At 47.7% G+C, this 17,051-nt stretch overlaps 1 protein-coding gene across 1 annotated transcript in view; it reads right to left on the reverse strand.

Moving 5' to 3' along the window:
- LOC128843696 (rho GTPase-activating protein 20-like) overlaps positions 1 to 17,051 on the reverse strand; it is a 64,057-nt gene that overhangs the window by 32,412 nt on the left and 14,594 nt on the right. The window contains exon 2 of the mRNA XM_054040734.1: positions 844 to 926. Within this exon, the coding sequence (XP_053896709.1) occupies positions 844 to 926 (83 nt within the window). The remainder of the gene's footprint in view (positions 1 to 843; positions 927 to 17,051) is intronic.

A 17,051-nucleotide genomic window follows, 5' to 3' on the forward strand; every position in this document is an offset into this window, starting at 1 on the left:
CTGTTTTTCACCGATGGCTGCACATCGCTGGCACCAATAACCAAGGACAGAGGAGTCCTTCAAGTGAGGTCTGCTCTGGGCAGCTTTCTATTTCCAAAGTTTGCTTCTGTCTACTTTTCCATTACATCAGTAACTTAGTTTCTTAGGACATCTCTGTTTCGGCTTCTCATACTCTTGCCCGTTGCTGGTTAGATGGCAGACTAAACAGCAATGAATCCATCAGGCAAACATTCATTGACTTCCCAGTTGGAATTACACAGAGCAGCTGAGAGAGGGGTTATCTCATTTAGAGCAGGACGAGAAAGTGAAATGGAGGAGTGGAATTTTTGTTCTTTGTTGGTTTTTGACATTTTTTTTAAAGTAAAAATTCCTGATTTCTTTTAAGGGACTCACTGGCCATCTGTTGTTTGGCTTCCAGAGAGATTACAGTCAGGCTATGATGACTAACCAAATATTTATCATATGTGTGGTTTGGCTACTGGCATACAAACTTCACCTTAACGTCGTCTGCTTTTCCAGGCAGTAAAGGCTAGATCCTGACCTACATTACACCAGTGTAAGCCCTGAGTGACTCCACTGAAGGCAATTGAGTTATTCTGGATTTACATCTGTGTAGGTGAGATCACAGTCTGGCACTATATGTTTTCAGCATCACATTTTTAAAGCATGTTCCAAAAAGGAAACTGGAACCCCTCCAGATGGGAGGTCTGTCCAGACACTAATGGCCCCTGGTATCGGCAGCTGAATTAAAACATGGATTAGCAAATCTATTTGATTTGATTTTTTTATTTGTAAAAAGGGGGCTAAAGGACTGATGGGGATATTGGGGAGACAATTCCTTACCTGGAATGGGATTTGGACTTGTTGAGAGCTTTGCTAATGGCAAAAGAGGTGGAGCGTCTCCTTTGGACTATGGGCTTCATTTTCTGTGGGAGAAAGATATATTCCAGTTAGTGTAACCAGCACCCGCTCTGCACTCAGTTTACCACTGCAGCTCTGTTTATTGCCTTCTGTTTTTTTATATGCAATTTCTTTTTTATAGTTACCACTCACTGACCCTAGACAGAAAGCAACACAAATTGTGCTTCCACTGAAGTTTCACTTCCTTTCCTTGCTATTCAAACACTCGTCAGTTTTCACATTTACTCAAGAGATTCAAGATTTTCCTAACTGGACATATATCCAGTTTTCACAGCCAAAAATCAAAGTGAGTAAGAGTAATGGGCTGAAATAGAGCAGAGGAGAATTTAGGCTGAATATCAGGAAAAAACTACCTAACATTCATGTCTAGTAGACAGTGGAACAGTCTAGTAAGAGAAATAATGGAGACCCCATTTGAAACTGGACTGGACAAAGCCATGGAGAGTATATAGGGAGCAATCATTTATTGGCTGGAGGGTTGGATGAGATTACCTAATAGGTCTCCTCTATCTCTAATTTCTATGATTCATGGATTCAGCATACAGCCTATTATTAACACCCCTAAGAGTGTGTCTCTCTTCGGAACACTCATCATTTTTTATTGTCTGAACCAGAGAAATCTTATCTGCCACGTGAATGAAGTGACTATAATGATGATCCTTGTCAGTTTGAAGGGTAAGGCCTCCAGTGAGTGTATGTGTGTGTGTGTTGGGGACAGGTCTTTTATTTTTTCAATACATTTTGTGCTGGCGAAAGCTGCCAGATTTCTAGCCTGGTGACAAATCCTGGAAACCAGAGAAATCTTATCTGCCATGTGAATGAAGTGACTATAATGATGTTCCTTGTCAGTTTGAAGGGTAAGGCCTCCAGTGAATGTGTGTGTGTGTGTGTGTGTGTGTGTGTGTGTGTGTGTGTGTGTGTGTGTGTGTGTGTGTGTGTGTGCGCGTATTGGGGACAGGTCTTTTATTTTTTCAATAAATTTTGTGCTGGGGAAAGATGCCAGATTTCTAGCCTGGTGACAAATCCTGGAATCATTAATACTACTTCCGGAGTAAAGCACTACTAACTGAGAATAAGGGTGGCAGAAAAAGTTACCCTAAACAGCTCAGCACCTCTATTTCCAGCTTTAAGAACCCAGTAGCAGAGAGTATGTTGAGAATTATAAATCATGGGACATCGACATAGGTGGGATGTTCGATTAGAGAGGGAGTATTTCTTCTCTAATGGAACATTCCACCAGAAGGACCACTAATGTCCCTACCATCCATGAGGTCAGCCAGGGATAAACTGGTTATCAGGGAAAGACACCTCTAAGCTCATTGAAACACTTGCTCTCTTTTCTTGATAACACTCTTTTTGAGAATGCAGGAGAAAGTAAGTTTTTACCCTCCTTGTTTTATATAATAAAATAATAAAATAAAGAATAATAACAATAAAAAAGCATATTTATTTGTATAGAGCCAAAAGCTTGTTAGCTGTTTTGCAGTCATGTAGGATGACAAGGTTCCGGCCCCCAAAGAGGTAGCAATTTAAATACAATCTGAATACACTGCATGGTCTTCCTCAAGAAGGCACCTTTTATTATCTGTCTGGTGTCTAAACTATGCTCATCACCATGGTAACTGAACTCCTTTCCTTTTCCTGTAATCCCTGCCTCATTCACCACACACCTTTCATCATCTACAACAAATGAGGTGGGGAGTCCTGCAGATGAAAGTCTCCTTTACTTCACAACCCCGATTCACCCCCCAGAGCAGGTCCATCCTGTGCACTGAATAAAGCAGGGGTCCTGTGGAAAAAATAGCGTGTGATCATGTAACTAAAGACTGGATCATAATGCATATGCACAAGGGGGCTGAATTAAGGTTGCCCAGGCAAACTTAATTCAGGTATTTCCTAACTTTCAAGTGTGTATATATATATCATTATTAAGGTTGCAAGGTCAAACATTTGAAAAAAAAAATATATATATATATATATGAACCTCCCCCTATCCCCTGATGTGACTCTGCTAAGCAAAGAGCCATTTCTGTCCTAAGGAGTTTCACAGAGGGAACTGAATAAAAATAACATCAGCTCAAAAATGTTTGTTTAAAAAAAGAAGAGGCCGTGCTGAGAGGGAACATCTGGCTTTCAGAGGTACCCCAGTGGGATAAAATGTTCTTACAAAACATGATACAGTAAAGCAGCAGTCATGCAGCATCTTAGGGGGGGAGACCAGGGTTGGGGGAGGGCTCCAGCAGTCTTCAGTGAGAGATGTGACTAGAGTTAATGCAGTAGAGCAGGGGTGGCCAACCTGAGCCTGAGAAGGAGCCAGAATTTACCAATGTACATTGCCACAGTAATACGCCAGCAGCCCCCTATACAAGGAGCCGCATATTAACTTCTGAAGAGCCAGCCGCAAGTGGCTCTGGAGCCACAGGTTGGCCACCCCTGCAGTAGAGCATCTGCGAAGAGTTGATGCATATAGCCAACACTTTGGGGCAAGGAGACTAATGCATCACCTAAAACTGTCTTAATACTATTATATGCACCTGGCCCCTTTCAGCCCCCCAAAATCTCAAAGCACATTACAAGCCACTGGTATGTAAAGGAATCACCTTCCACTGAAGTGCAGTCTCATCTGTGGCATAATGTGGCAGCTAGGGTGACCAGATGTCCCAATTTTATAGGAACAGTGCTGATTTTTGGGTCTTTTTCTTATATAGGTTCCTATTACCCCCCACCCCCTGTCCCGATTTTTCACATTTGCTGTCTGGTCACCCTAGTGGCAGCTGTTTAGCAGTGCATATCAACACCACACAGGATAGACAGTGTGGAAGGATGTCTTACCTCAATTAAAGTTCAGGCAGTCTGAATGTAATTACCCAAAGTGGAGTGTGGCCAGAATCCTTGGGAATAGCACTGTGGGTTTTTGGATAACCATAAATGGTTTTATATCTTATCTGAACACCGGCAACTCCAGCAGCACAGCGGTCTCAGAAGCATTGGATCCATATTGACTTAGCAGGAAGAGCATAACTGACCAATTCATTGACATCACTCCCAGCAGCAAGTAGGTTACTTGTGGAAGTCTCAAATCCATGAAGTGACCAGGCTTAATCTGAGGTGTTATGGCTACAAGAGGATATGTCTCTCACTCACTGACTTCAGACAAAATCCTTTTGCTGTATTGAAGTTGTTTTATTTGGGTCAGGCTCTAATTCAATAAAGAAAAGGTAGTCTGGATTGGAAATCCATTTGAGATACAACGCTGGCTCTTGGCAAACTAGAAAAATCTCTTTCCCAACCCTATACCAGAGTCACAAATTATTTTGCTGCCCTAGCCAATCACCTGTTCTGCTTCTAATAGCATTACCCAAACACCGCAATAAGATGGTAGAATGGGCAATCTGCCAGGGGCATACGGGGTGGACCTAACTGGCATAACTTTAGAAATATTTATGCTTTGGCTCTTATCTTCCTTGCTAGATGGAAAGAAATTACTGTTCAGTAGCAATATACTATAAACCTACAACTGTTCAGCTTTTCCTCTCCTTCCAGAGAGCACTGGGCTGTGCATCCCATTTTAAGGTGCATCAGGCTATACCTAGGGTAATGTTTTGACTATCTCTGGTTTATAAGGGAAAGACATCTTTGCTAATGCAATCCTCATGAGGCTATCAAACATGGAAATAAGTATCATAACTCCTTGGATATTCTTCCAGTGATGCACTCCCATGTGCAAAAAGTGCTCCGGACAGTGCTTGTTTCTGGAGATCATTATGCAATCCTCATCTGGCATTTGTCAACTCCTGGAATTCTGGACTGAGCTTCTACGAGGTCCTACCCTATGGACTACAACATAATGGCTACCAGAGCCCTCTGACCCCATTTACCAGCATGCTTGGAGTCCAAGTAGGAACAGAATGGTCTAGACACTCCTGCTAAGGCCAATCGGAGGCTTCTACATGGGGTGATATAGCAAAGCAGTTTGCTGGGTCAGTGATGAGCCAGGGCTGCTCATCCCCTTCAGTGTGGGGGAACAGCCTGACTCGGAGACAGAGAGACTAAGAGACTCAGTTTAGTTACAGTTTTAAGCTTTGAGTAATTGGGAGCTGAGGGTATGTCTACACTGCGAAATTAGGTCAATTGTATAGAAGTCGATTTTTTAGAATTCGATTTTATACAGTCTATTGCATATGTCCACACTAAGCGCATTAAGTCAGCGGAGCGCATCCTCACTACCATGGCTAGCATCGACTTACAGAGCGATGCACTGTGGGTAGCTATCCCACAGTTCCCGCAGTCTCTGCTGCCCATTGGAATTCTGGGTTAAGCGCCCAGTGCCTGATGGGGCAAAAACTTTGTCGCGGGTGGGTTTTGGGTACATGTCGTCAGGCCCCCCTCCCTTCCTCCTTCTGTGAAAGCAACGGCAGACAATCGTTTCGCGCCTTTTTTCCGGGGTCCTGTCCACTGGCTCTGCTCAGCTCACTGCCTGCCTGAATGATCAGAACCCCAGGCAGGCAGCGGGCTGAGCGGGGCTGTCAGACAGAGCCCCAGACCGGCAGTGGGCTGAGCGGCTTAGCCTGCTGCCGGTCTGGGGCTCCGTCCACCAGCTCCTGCCAGCCGGGGTTTTGCTCAGCCCCGCTCAGATGGCAGACTTCGGTGAGGTCGATCAGGGGTGCCTGGACAGCCATAGCTATCCTCCTCTTAGAGCACCGCATGGGAGTGACTCCAGGTCATTCTCTTCTTTAAGTTTCGTCTCATGGAGACTCAGTCCTGCCTGGAATATCATGCGAGCTGGAGGCTTCTGCCTCAGGCTGCTCTCCCAGTTGGGATTACTGCGTGGTCGCACCTACCCCAGCCTGCCCCTTGCTCCCATGGCTCAAAAAGCCTGGATAGTAGCAAGGAGCAGTTCAACTTGTGGAATGACAAATCCAGAATGAAGGATTGCACTCTATGGGCCACGTTAAGATTATTTCAGAGACCTAGCTAGCATTTAGTCCCTATAAAAGGCTTCATGAAAATTTCCCCCTGCCCCTAACAAAAAATGTTAATTTAGCAGAGCAGCTGAAAGGGTAAGGAACCCGGGACTATAACTTAGAGAGAGCTTCCATATTATTTAACTCATAATTGATATCATTCAAAGTAAAATTTCACAGCGTGGTCTGTTCTAAGACTAAAAATGCAGGAGGGGAGTTAGAAAAAGGAACAGTGACCTGTTTCCGCCCGGGGATATTTCACGTGTTAGGTGAACGCGATCACCACCACACTACGGGGCTTTTATGTGTTAGGTGAATGTGATAACCACTACGCTACAGGGCTTCTCTTTTTTTGCCACAGACTTTACCGAATGCACAGGAATGTTTTCTCTAGCTACAGAAGCTACCTAATGCAATGTCTATCTCTATGGCCTTCCTGCTCACAAAGCGGTCATGCCCCCGCCCCAGGCTGACACAGCGCGGAGTGCATGTGACACAGCAACCTGGCTCGGGCAGGATCACTAGCAAGGCACGATACTTTTGGCGTTAAGCATACACAGCAATTCTTTCCTGGCCTCTGCCGCTGAATGCCTCCATGCATTACACTGTGCCCTATCAGTGCGGGAGGACTGCATGAACTTGGAAAACATGTCATTGCGAGTGCATTTTTTTCGCCTTCTAATCTGCAATAACCTCAGGGACAGAGATGATAGGGGGAGCGTAGAAACATTCTGGGGGAACTGCATGGTCACCTGTGCTGCTGAGTATGCCATGCTGGCCAAACAGGAAATGAAATTCAAAAGTTCCCGGGGCTTTTCCTGTGTATCTGGCTAGTGCATCTGAGTTCAAAGTGCTGTCCAGAGTAGTTATAATGGAGCATTCTGGGATAGCTCCTGGAGGCCAATACCATCGAATTGGGTCCACACTACCGCAAATTGGACCCAGCAATGTTGATTTCAGTGCTAATCCCCTCGTCAGGGAGGAGTATAGGGTTACCATTCGTCCGGATTCCCCCGGACATGTCCGGCTTTTTTGAGTTAAAAATAGCGTCCGGGGGGAATTTGTCAATGTCCGGACTTCCCCTCCTCCCCCCCCATACAGAGCGTGCGCGCGGCTTACAGAGCAGCCGGGGCTCCGGCAGCCAGAGCCAGAGCCCTTCCTTCACTTCCCCCTCCTCTCTCCTGAAACTTGACACCACTCCCCTCCTCTTCCTCCCTCCCTCCCTCCCCCCGCCCTGCATTCACAGATCGCTGGCCGTCTGGAGCTCCGACCCTGCTCCCCTCCCCCGCTGCCGAGCACGCTACTCTGCAGCACAGTAAGGGGGCCGGGGGCCAGAGAAGCGGCAGGGAGGTTCTGGGGGGGGGGTAGTCAAGAGACAGGGAGCAGGGGGAGGGTTGGATGGGTCAGGAGTTCGGGGGGGCTGTCTGGGGGTTAGGGGTGTAAGGTTTTGGGCAGTCAGGGTACAGGTGGGGGGGGTCTCAGGAGGGGGCAGTTAGGGGACAAGGAACAGGGAGGCTTAGGTAGGGGGTGGGGTTCTGGAGGGCAGTTAGGAGCAGGGGTCCCAGGAGGGGGCAGTCAGGGGACAAGGAGCAGGGGGGGGGTCGGGAGTTCGGGGGGGACTTTCTGGGGGGTGGAGTGGATAAGGTTTTGGGCAGTCAGGGTACAGGTAGGAGGTAGGGTCCTGGGGGGTAGTTGGGGGGGGGTCTTAGGAAGGGGCAGTTAGGGGACAAGGAACAGGGAGGCTTAGGTAGGGGGTGGGGTTCTGGAGGGCAGTTAGGAGCAGGGGTCCCAGGAGGGGGCAGTCAGGGGACAGGGAGCAGAGGGGTTTAGATGGGTCAGGAGTTCTGGGGGGGGGGCTGTCAGGGGGTGGGGGTGTGGATAAGGGTTGGGGCAGTCAGGGGACAGGTAAGGGGTAGGGTTCTAGGGGGCCAGTTAGGATGTGGGGAAGGTCTCAGGAGGGGGCAGTCAGAGGACAAGAGGCAGGGAGGCTTAGGGAGGGGGTGGAGTCCTGGGGTGCAGTCAGGGGACAAGGAGTAGGGGGGGAGGGTTGGGGGTTCTGAGGGGGCAGGAAGTGGGAGGGAGTGGAAGGGGCAGGGGCGGGGCTAGGACAGGACGGGGGCAGGGCTAGGACGGGGCGGGGTTAGGGCGGGGCTCCTCCCGTCCTCTTTTTTGATTGTTGAAATATGGTAACCCTAGAGGCGTACAGAAATTGATTTTAAGAGCCCTTTAAGTCGTCAAAAATGGCTTCGTCGTTTGGACGGGTGCAGGCTTAAATCGATCTAGCGCTGCTAAATTCGACCTAAACTCATAGTGTAGACCAGGGCTGAGAGGCAAGCAGGGCAGCACAGGGAATCTCTGAAGAACTCCCCTCCCCACAAAGGTTAAGGGAGGCTTTGAAATGCTGTGGGATCTAGTGCATGAGTCAGGCAGCAATTCTAGACCTACAGAGACCAGCGTTCCAAGTGGCAGAGACTTGACCCACCGCCAGGTCCCAAAAGGACTCCCCCACTGCCTCCTCTGTGCCTGCACATTTCCCTGCTGCAGGGAGCTGCCGGGATCTTTCCTATGGTGTTCAGTAGAACTGGTCATAAATTTTCAGTTGAAACTCTTTTCCCAATGAAAATTCATATTATTATTGTAAATGAAAAATTAATTTTCTTATGAAATTTTCCTTTTATTATGAAAACAACTAAAAAAATGATTTTCAATAAAAGTTTGAGATTTAAAAACATTTTTTTTTAATTTTACAGCTGTACCTGTGAAAAATGTCATTACTTTTTCATTGAAAAACATGAAAAAAAAAATGGAAAAATACTTGCTATTTTCCAATTAGTTGTAGTGTCTAACATTCACTTCTAGTCCTTTTGTGGTACAGACATGGATCATTAACCGCTCATTGCTCACTCAGACCAGGAGTGATATTTTGGCACTGGTTCAGGATTTAAAATAGCAAGTCCCAGATCTCTGCGCAATGCCATTTTCCTGTGAACATTTTATTTCCCAAGAATGCTATTATATAACTTTTGTTACTTATAGAACAAGGATATTATACAGCACACATGAAGGCTGTCTGTCATGTTCTAACTCGTAAGCATGCTAAGCTTCAGTAATAGGGTGTAGGACAAGCAGCTTTATTCAATGCATGCAACTTGGCTACAGCACTGCTATAGAGAACACTCCCAGTGTCTTGTGCCTGTATGTACTGGGTGTCACGTAAAACCTGAGCTGGACTCTTCAGGAGGCTGTCTACGCTTTGGTTGTTCCAAAGTCCTCATACAGCACATGGACTGGTTTCTCTCTGGAAAGTTACCCTCCCTTCCCTATGTTCCAAATTAAATTAAAACTTAAGTAAACAGTCAAAGCTCCAGTATCTTGGTTCAGACTTGTGTCTAGTTCACAAGAAACTCCTGGAATAATCCCAGGCTTTTTTGAATCTCTGGATGAATACAAGGAAAGTTCCGAGTATTCTCTGCCTTCATCAGGGCTGGAAACGCCACAGAACAGTCTCTCCCATGGTACCCCGGAGCTACTATGTTTCTGTTGAAATGAAGAGTGGAGTGGCAGCATATAAATTAAAATCTAGCCCAGTCAAAATCTCACTTTTATCACATCAGAAACCGTTTGGGTGAAGGCACAGGTCAGTTATTTTATCACAACTGGCTCTCCGGAGGTTAGTTCTCATGTATGCTATTTCATTGTGGCCCAGCAGAGCACAGGGCTATGAGGCTGACCTGCTGGGCTCTTGTCCTGGTTCTGATGCTGAGTGGCCTTGGTCAAGTCACTTTCCTTCTCTAGTAACAGACGGGGGCCTCACACAGATGTGATAAGGATTCATTAGTTAAAGGTGTACTTTGAGTTTCTTGGGTGATATGCTATGGATGTTAAGAGTTCCAACTGGCCCAGTGAGATCTCTGGCTTTGTTCCACAATCGTTATTTGAAGAGGTGGAGGGAAACTCTCTCCTGCATCATCTGGCATTATGTTGAGCAGCTGTTCTAGACTGAAGTGAGCACAGTTCAAATTAACCAGGCACTGGAATTTGAAAGCTGTCACAGAGAGGCAGCACGATCTCCCCTCTGTTTTGTTGCCATAGCAACAGATTCACGTTTACTCAACATACTTCTAAAGTGCTTGAACACTTGCAACACTCCAGGCTGTGTTTGTACATTACTCATCCCAGAGCTGCCAATTTTAGCTGTGTATTTCTTGGCACTGCCAAGAGTTGTGAGTCTAATATCCCTCATTCCAAACCCATGTATGGCCTACAATATCAAGTCAGCCTGCCAGCGCAAACTGGGTGTTTTTTTTTACCCCCGCCCCATTGACCCCTGTGCTCAAGTGTTATTATCCAGACCATTAACTTGGGATGGAGCAGAAGAAAAATACACCTGCTGAGTGCAGGGTCGATTTTCCTTCTGACATTGTACGGACAGAACGGACGTCAAGCAAGACATACTCAATGTGCCTGTGCCTTTATTAATGCATTCCCCGTTGGGGTCACAGACTTTCTCCATCTGCCTTTCAGGAAAGAAGCACTGTGTGCTGAGATCATGGAGTTGCCGCATATTACTCAACTTCTAGAGACGATACAAAATTCAGAGTTCAGATATGATTCCAGACCTGAGCTTCTCTAGAGTTCATGGATGTTTGGATCTGGAGGTTTCCTCCACATCTTCACTGCAAAGGGATCTCACCAGGCCTAACAAGCTAAGGAGAGTCAGGCCTGGGCACTACTTGTGAATCCAGGTGCTACAGGAAGCAGTGTTGGTTAATCAATAAATGGTTTTAGAGAAGGGGGCACTCTTCTCTCTGGGTATGTCTTCACTACTCGCCAGATCGGCAGATAGCGATCGATCCAGCAGGGATCAATTTATCGCATCTAGTCTAGACGCGATAAATCGAACCCCAAGTGCTCTCCCGTCGACTCCTGTACTCCAGCACCGCGAGAGGCGCAAGCAGAGTCGACGGGGGAGTGGCAGCAGTCGACTCACCGCAGTGAAGACACCATGGTAAGTCGATCTAAGTATGTCGACTTCAGCTACGTGAATAACGTAGCTGAAGTTGCGTAACTTAGATCGATCCTCCCCTTAGTGTAGACCAGGGCTTAGAGTCAGTTCTCAGATACTCTGGAGAGGAGAAGCTATATTGTATATATATATATAAAATATCTAGAGAGAGAGAGAACTAGTGTCACAGCAAGATGGTAGCGGTGGAGGTGTGCAAATTCACAATTTATATTTCACATGAATATCACCCCCCCAATTTCACTTTTCCCCAAATTTTAGGCAATATGTGTCAGTTTACAAAGAAAACCTGACAAAGCTCATTTTCCCCCATGTCTTTGAAGCAAAGCCAAAGCCAGTTTTTCAATGGAAAAATAGGTCCACTTTGCTCAAAAGAATTCATGTGCTGAAGCAAGGTATTTTGCTTTTTAAGTTTGCGAACAAATGTGAACTCTGAGTAGTTTTGCATTCCATTACAAATATTACACCCCCTCCAGTTAGGAGGCACCCTGCTGCCAGAGGTGCTTTCTTTCAGATGAAACACAAAACCAAGGTCCTGGTGGTTCCGTATCATTACATTACATTACAAAGCACTTTGGACTAGAGTAGGGATGATGTTAGTAACACAAATGACTTTTTGTTAAGTGCTTTCTGCCTACCAAAATGTTCCCTGCAGTTTCACTTGGAGAGTGTTTTCTGTGCCGAATTGCGGAATAATGTTAATTAACTAATGACTGTCACCCCAGAGGTGGCTGTATCACATTGATGGATTCCATGATTAATTTATACACCGTAAAGTCACCATGCAGATATAACATCATTATTCAGCTTTTAGGAAATTTCTGAAGGGGCTTTATTTAAGAATCAAGTAAAAGTAGAGGAACAATAAATCAAAAACTTGGGCTCAGAGCCATCCATATGAAATCAATTGCTGCGTCCCTTCCAGTTAATAATGACTTTGTGTTACCAGCAGCATTCCAACAAAAATCTCTTGATGTGCGACTGCCATCTGCTCCATGATGTTTTCTCTTCTGTTTATGTGAATGGAGGACAGTCTCGCAAAGTGCTTTTAGAAGTTCCATTTGCCTTTTATTTAGAGAATCAAGAGGCAGAGGGAGTGAAAGAGATGAAGGCTTTGTGTGAATAGGAATCTGGAATTAGATCACCTTGAAAACAGTGACTGGTCATTTTTATGATGACTTTTGTCTACTCAGTTTCCTTTTAAAGTGACTTTAGGGCTGGGGAAAAGTGCTGGCTTAAATACCGTGGAGAATGAAGTCCTGCTATTTACGTACAGTGTGGCATATAGAGCATACGGAGTAATAGTTAGCATGGGGGAATGGGAGCCAGGAAATCTTGGTTCTAGTCCTGACTACTATGGTTCACTGCATGACCTTTGGGAAGTCACCTGACCTATTTGTAAAATGGGGATAGCAGTTCCTGCACTTTTCCAAGCCCTCAGATATTCAGAAGAAAAGCTGCTTCGTCAGTGCAGCACAATCTACACACACTGCCACATGCCTCACTCCTGTCACACCAGGAGCCCCTCTGGTGGTATAAGAGGAGTGCTTTCACAGTCTTGCTCTCCTTAGTGAGCTGCTATTAGAAGAAGAAAAAAACCCCAAATTCTCATCCAAATGTGATTCTTCAAATAGATTTGTTGTGTTTGGGTCTGGAGCAGGACAAAGGTGTGTCTGTTTTCTCCAAATCTGTTCCCCTATGCCTGCTGGGTGAAAGAAGCTATATTCAGCACAAGCATGATGATGATGATCATTATGATGCATTGTTAGTTGATTTCCTTGCATTTGTCAGCAACAGACAGGTCAACGTAACCCGTATGGTGACAGAGCTGGCCAGGAGCAGATTTTAATGAAACAGGCTCTCTGGGAAAATGTGTTTTGTATGAACCAGTTCCTGACACCAACAGCTGCTTCCTGTACCAGCCTGCTAGCATGCAGCTCACATCCTTCCAGGATTCTCTCACTAAATGCCACTGATCATGGAGAAGGCTGCACTGAGGTCCCAGTGGCCGGGGCGAGGAGATGTTGGCTCAAAGTGGAGTGAAAAATTCCACCAAACTTTTGATATTTGCTCTCAGCGAGTGAGTGACAGTTGGGTAGGGGTCAAAGTGGAGGTTAAGGTGACAAATTTCAACAAACACCTTGGAGTTAAATCCCAGGCTGGTCTACTCCACAAAACAAAACAAAGGACAAGGGACCAGATCCTGAGCTGGGGTCAACTGATATATGGCTCCATTGAAGTCAATTGCCCTCGGCCAGTTTACATCTGCCGAAGAGCCAGCCTGAAATGAGTGGATTCTCAGGGGAAACTTTAATTTCCCCAGAGCTCAGAACATTCTTCTTCTGGTTTGTAAGGATAAGTAAAGACAATAAAAGAGAGAGAGCTTTGGATAGAGGGGTTTGGACGGGGTGAAAGTAACTTACAGGACTTACTGGTACTGCCGGAGTCCTCAGGGGGGCGTGGCCTCATCTGGAAGAGGCGTGGCCTCAACCAGAAGAGGCGGGGCCTCTCAAGATTTAAAGGTCCTGGGGCACCGGCTGAGGCTGGGAGGGAGCCCCGAGCCCTTAAATCCTGGCTCCAGCCCAGCCGCCGGAACTGCGGGTGGGATTTAAAGGGCTCTTGGCTCCCCGCCGGGGAGCCCAGAGCCCTTTAAATCCCTGCCGCGGAAGCCGGTGCGGTCCGGCTCAGTGTACTGGCTCTTGCTGGTATGCCGTACCGGACCATACCAGCTTACTTTCACTTCTGGGTTTGGAATTACACTGCTCCTTTGGCAGTTCCTGCGTTATCCCAGCGCCAGCACTGGGATATTTATGCTCAGATGGGAAAGTGAAGTTGATCTTCAGTAACAAGCAATGGCCAATAGTTGTTGCCCCTTTTACCAGGACATTTCAGTGCCTTGCTTGTATAGGCAGCATAGGCTAACGTGGCAAAAAAAGCCTCCAAAATTGCTCCTGAACATATCTGAGAGTGCATTTTGGGGGACAACAATCACTTGTGGGTGCAGATCAACAGAGCCAGATTCTCCCATCCTTGAACTTCCATTTGCACACGTTTGAAGTGCTTGCAAAATGCCAACATGCAGCTTTGCCTCCTCTCTGAAAAGGTGGAGGTGACAGAACAAGGTGCAAGGCAGGGGAGAGTCAGGCCCCTAGAATTTAGACATTTCAACAACTTATTGCTCTTGCAAGCCTTCGCCCTTCCCCTCCGGGGACTGCCACAACTGCAGTCCTGGCTAGCACCCCCCAAAAGAGTTAAGGAGAGACAAAGAGCAAGTGGAACCCTGACCTCATGCCACCTTCTGCACAGACAGGGACAGGGAGTGCACACTGCCTCTTCCTGAGTTGAGGGGCAGGAGGCGAGGTCCTTCATTGTCACACTTGAGTGGCTCAGCTCCATTCCTCTGCCAGTGCATGCCTGTGCCTCTATTTTTCAGACAGATTTTGCTGCTTGATGGTGTGGTTACTTGGTGTTTGTGCAGCTAGAAATCATTATGACCAAATATAAACCCTCATAAGGCCAGTGAATAGCTCAGGGAAATTCCTTCACGTACCTGAGCAGTAATACTCAGGAGGACCATATGTTGGGGAGTGCTGGCTCACATGAGTAATGCCACTGAAGTGAAGAAGAGTAAGGGTTGTGCAATATGGCCCTCCATATGCTAAAGGAAAGGAACTGGGGATGCTTTATATTTCTGAGTGTTACATTCCCATGCACAGCATCCCTAAGGCTGTCTGCCTCTTGGCCATCCTGCATGCAGGGATAGATTCCTCTGGTGGTTAGGGCAAGGGATGTGAAATCAGGATCCCAGGTTCTACTTCCCACTCTGCACTGACCCACTTTGGCCTAGATGCAGCCTAGACCTTATGTGGCTGCCAAGTGATGGGGAAGGGAAAAAGAGGCTCCTTTCCTTGTGCAGCCAGTGGCAGGATCAGCCAAAACCAGTGCCGGGTTTACAATGGCTCCAGTGGTTCCATGGAGCCGGGCCCATGCTCAGAAGGGGCCCTGGCCTGCTTTGCTTGCACTGCGCCCCAAGACCCTGCTGGCTCCCGCCGTCCACCAATTGCTCCTCTCAGCCTGTCCGCCGGCTGGCCAAGGGCTCCTCTCTGCCCCCTGGCCCCACCCCCTGCTCCTCTCAGTCCCCTGGCCAATCCCCAGTGCACCTCTGGCTCTGGGCAGTCTCTGCTTCCCACCACTTGTGAAGCCCCACCTATCTCCCCAGAGCTGAGCCGCCTGGGACTGGTGCAGAAGCCTGGCCAGTCTCAGCCAGATGTGTGTGTGGGGGAACAATGTGGAGGGCTTGGTTAGGCCCCTCCAGGCAAGTGCATCTTGAGGGACCCTGCCCGGGGCAGGCCCTGGCCTGGCTGATTGCACCACTCCTGAGGGGATGGAGTGATTCCCAGCCCTGGGTCCAGCCCTGGCTGCGCTGCCAGCTCAGCCCGGCAGACACAGTCGCCTCCCAGCAGGGCCGGTGAGTGTGGCCAGGAGGCAGGGCTGGGGGGCGCTGGGCTGTGGAGGGGCAGGGAAGACCTGTGTGTATTGGTGCACTAGGGAGTGGGAGTTTTGTAGGGGGTGCTGGGCAGTTGTGGTGGGGCTGTGGGCAGGGGGCACTGGGCACGGGTGGTGGTGTTCAGGGCACTGTGCATTTGTGGGTGGGTCCGGGGTGGCCTCTGGCCTTAGGAAGTCGGGAGGTGTTGGGCAGGGGGCTGTGTGGGAAAGGGCATGCTGTCCCTGAGGGGAAGGGGCATGCTGGCAGCACAGAGCTGGGCGGGCCACTGTGCATCTGGCAACTGCCAGTTTGTAAATAGTGCCCTTTCATTGGGCGCAGCGGGGCCACCCCTGCCATCAGGTCCCATTGCCTCTGGCTGACCCCTCGATCCAGGGACTGACCTCCCCGCGCCATCCTCCATTGTCTCCATGGGGGCCCACAAAAGGTTAATCCAGGCCTGGCCAAAACTGTAGCCCCTGCTCTCAGAGAAATGCGATGTTCTCACTGGGAGCACAGCTCCCTGAAAGCTTGTGAAGTAGGCAGCACCCTTCTCTCCCCCCCGCCCCCCGCAATGCATTGGAAGGGTAGGGTATGCTGCACCCTTCAAAGAAGTGTAGAATTTGTATGTTCCCTTGCACACAGGAGTACATTGGAAAGTACTCTGCCCAGTGCAGGCACCACATCTCTGGTACTCCCTCTGGGGCACTGCCATTTCTCCCTGTCCCCAATGCAGGGCTCTGCCTATATGGCACAATCTAGCCCTTATGGACAACTTACATCACCTCACTTTCCCCACCTGTAAAATGGGGCTAATAATTTACTTCCCTGCCTCCTAGGGGTCTCTGAGGCCCAGGTAATTAAATGTTGTGAATCATGTGAGATCCTGGGTTCAGGGATAAGTCCGGGAAAATTTCAGGTTCAGACTTGTTGACTCTGAACTCTTGTAAGCTGTTGTCACATGATTTCAGCCTCTGGTTTCAGTGGGGCACTTCTGGCCACAGGCTGCACTTTTGTCCTGCTCTACTTTCACTCATGAACTAAGAGGGACATTTTTTTCCCTTCTTCCTTTTTGGGTGCCCAGAGTTCTGGTTCTGGTTCTATTATCTGCAACCTCTGCTACTCTGCTGTTTTTGCCTCCGTGCAGTGCTGGACTTTGCCGACAAACATCACCCCTGTGTCAGATATTCCATCCCACAGCATGGGGTGGGCCTCTTCCCAATATTCAGAATACCCAGGAGAAAATGAAATGGGCTAAACTTGTGGTGTTAATCTGCCAGGTTTTCATTTCAGGGACAACAACATTTTACTGGCTGGAGGAGTCGCCACTTGCATTGAACTATGATTCTCTTCTTTTTTCAGGAATGAATGCCACATTGGGGTGTTTGTATTACACAAGGCTATAACCTCTGCTCCAGTGGCATGTGTGTATGTAAGTAGGGACAGGATAGCTTTATAATAGACAAGCAAACCCCGTCTTGGAAAAAGGATGACTTGTTTTTAAGAATTCCCTTTTAGTACATTACCTACTTGTGGGCCAGCACCCAAACTGGCACAACTCTATATGATCATGATTGAGTTTCCACCATTGCAAGAAGTGGGATGCTGCCCAGTCTCAGCAAAGATGCCATTGGTTGTTTTATATCTTCTCTAGACATAC

Source organism: Malaclemys terrapin, chromosome 9, assembly GCF_027887155.1.
Source record: "Malaclemys terrapin pileata isolate rMalTer1 chromosome 9, rMalTer1.hap1, whole genome shotgun sequence".
Classification (NCBI taxonomy): Eukaryota; Metazoa; Chordata; order Testudines; family Emydidae; genus Malaclemys; species Malaclemys terrapin.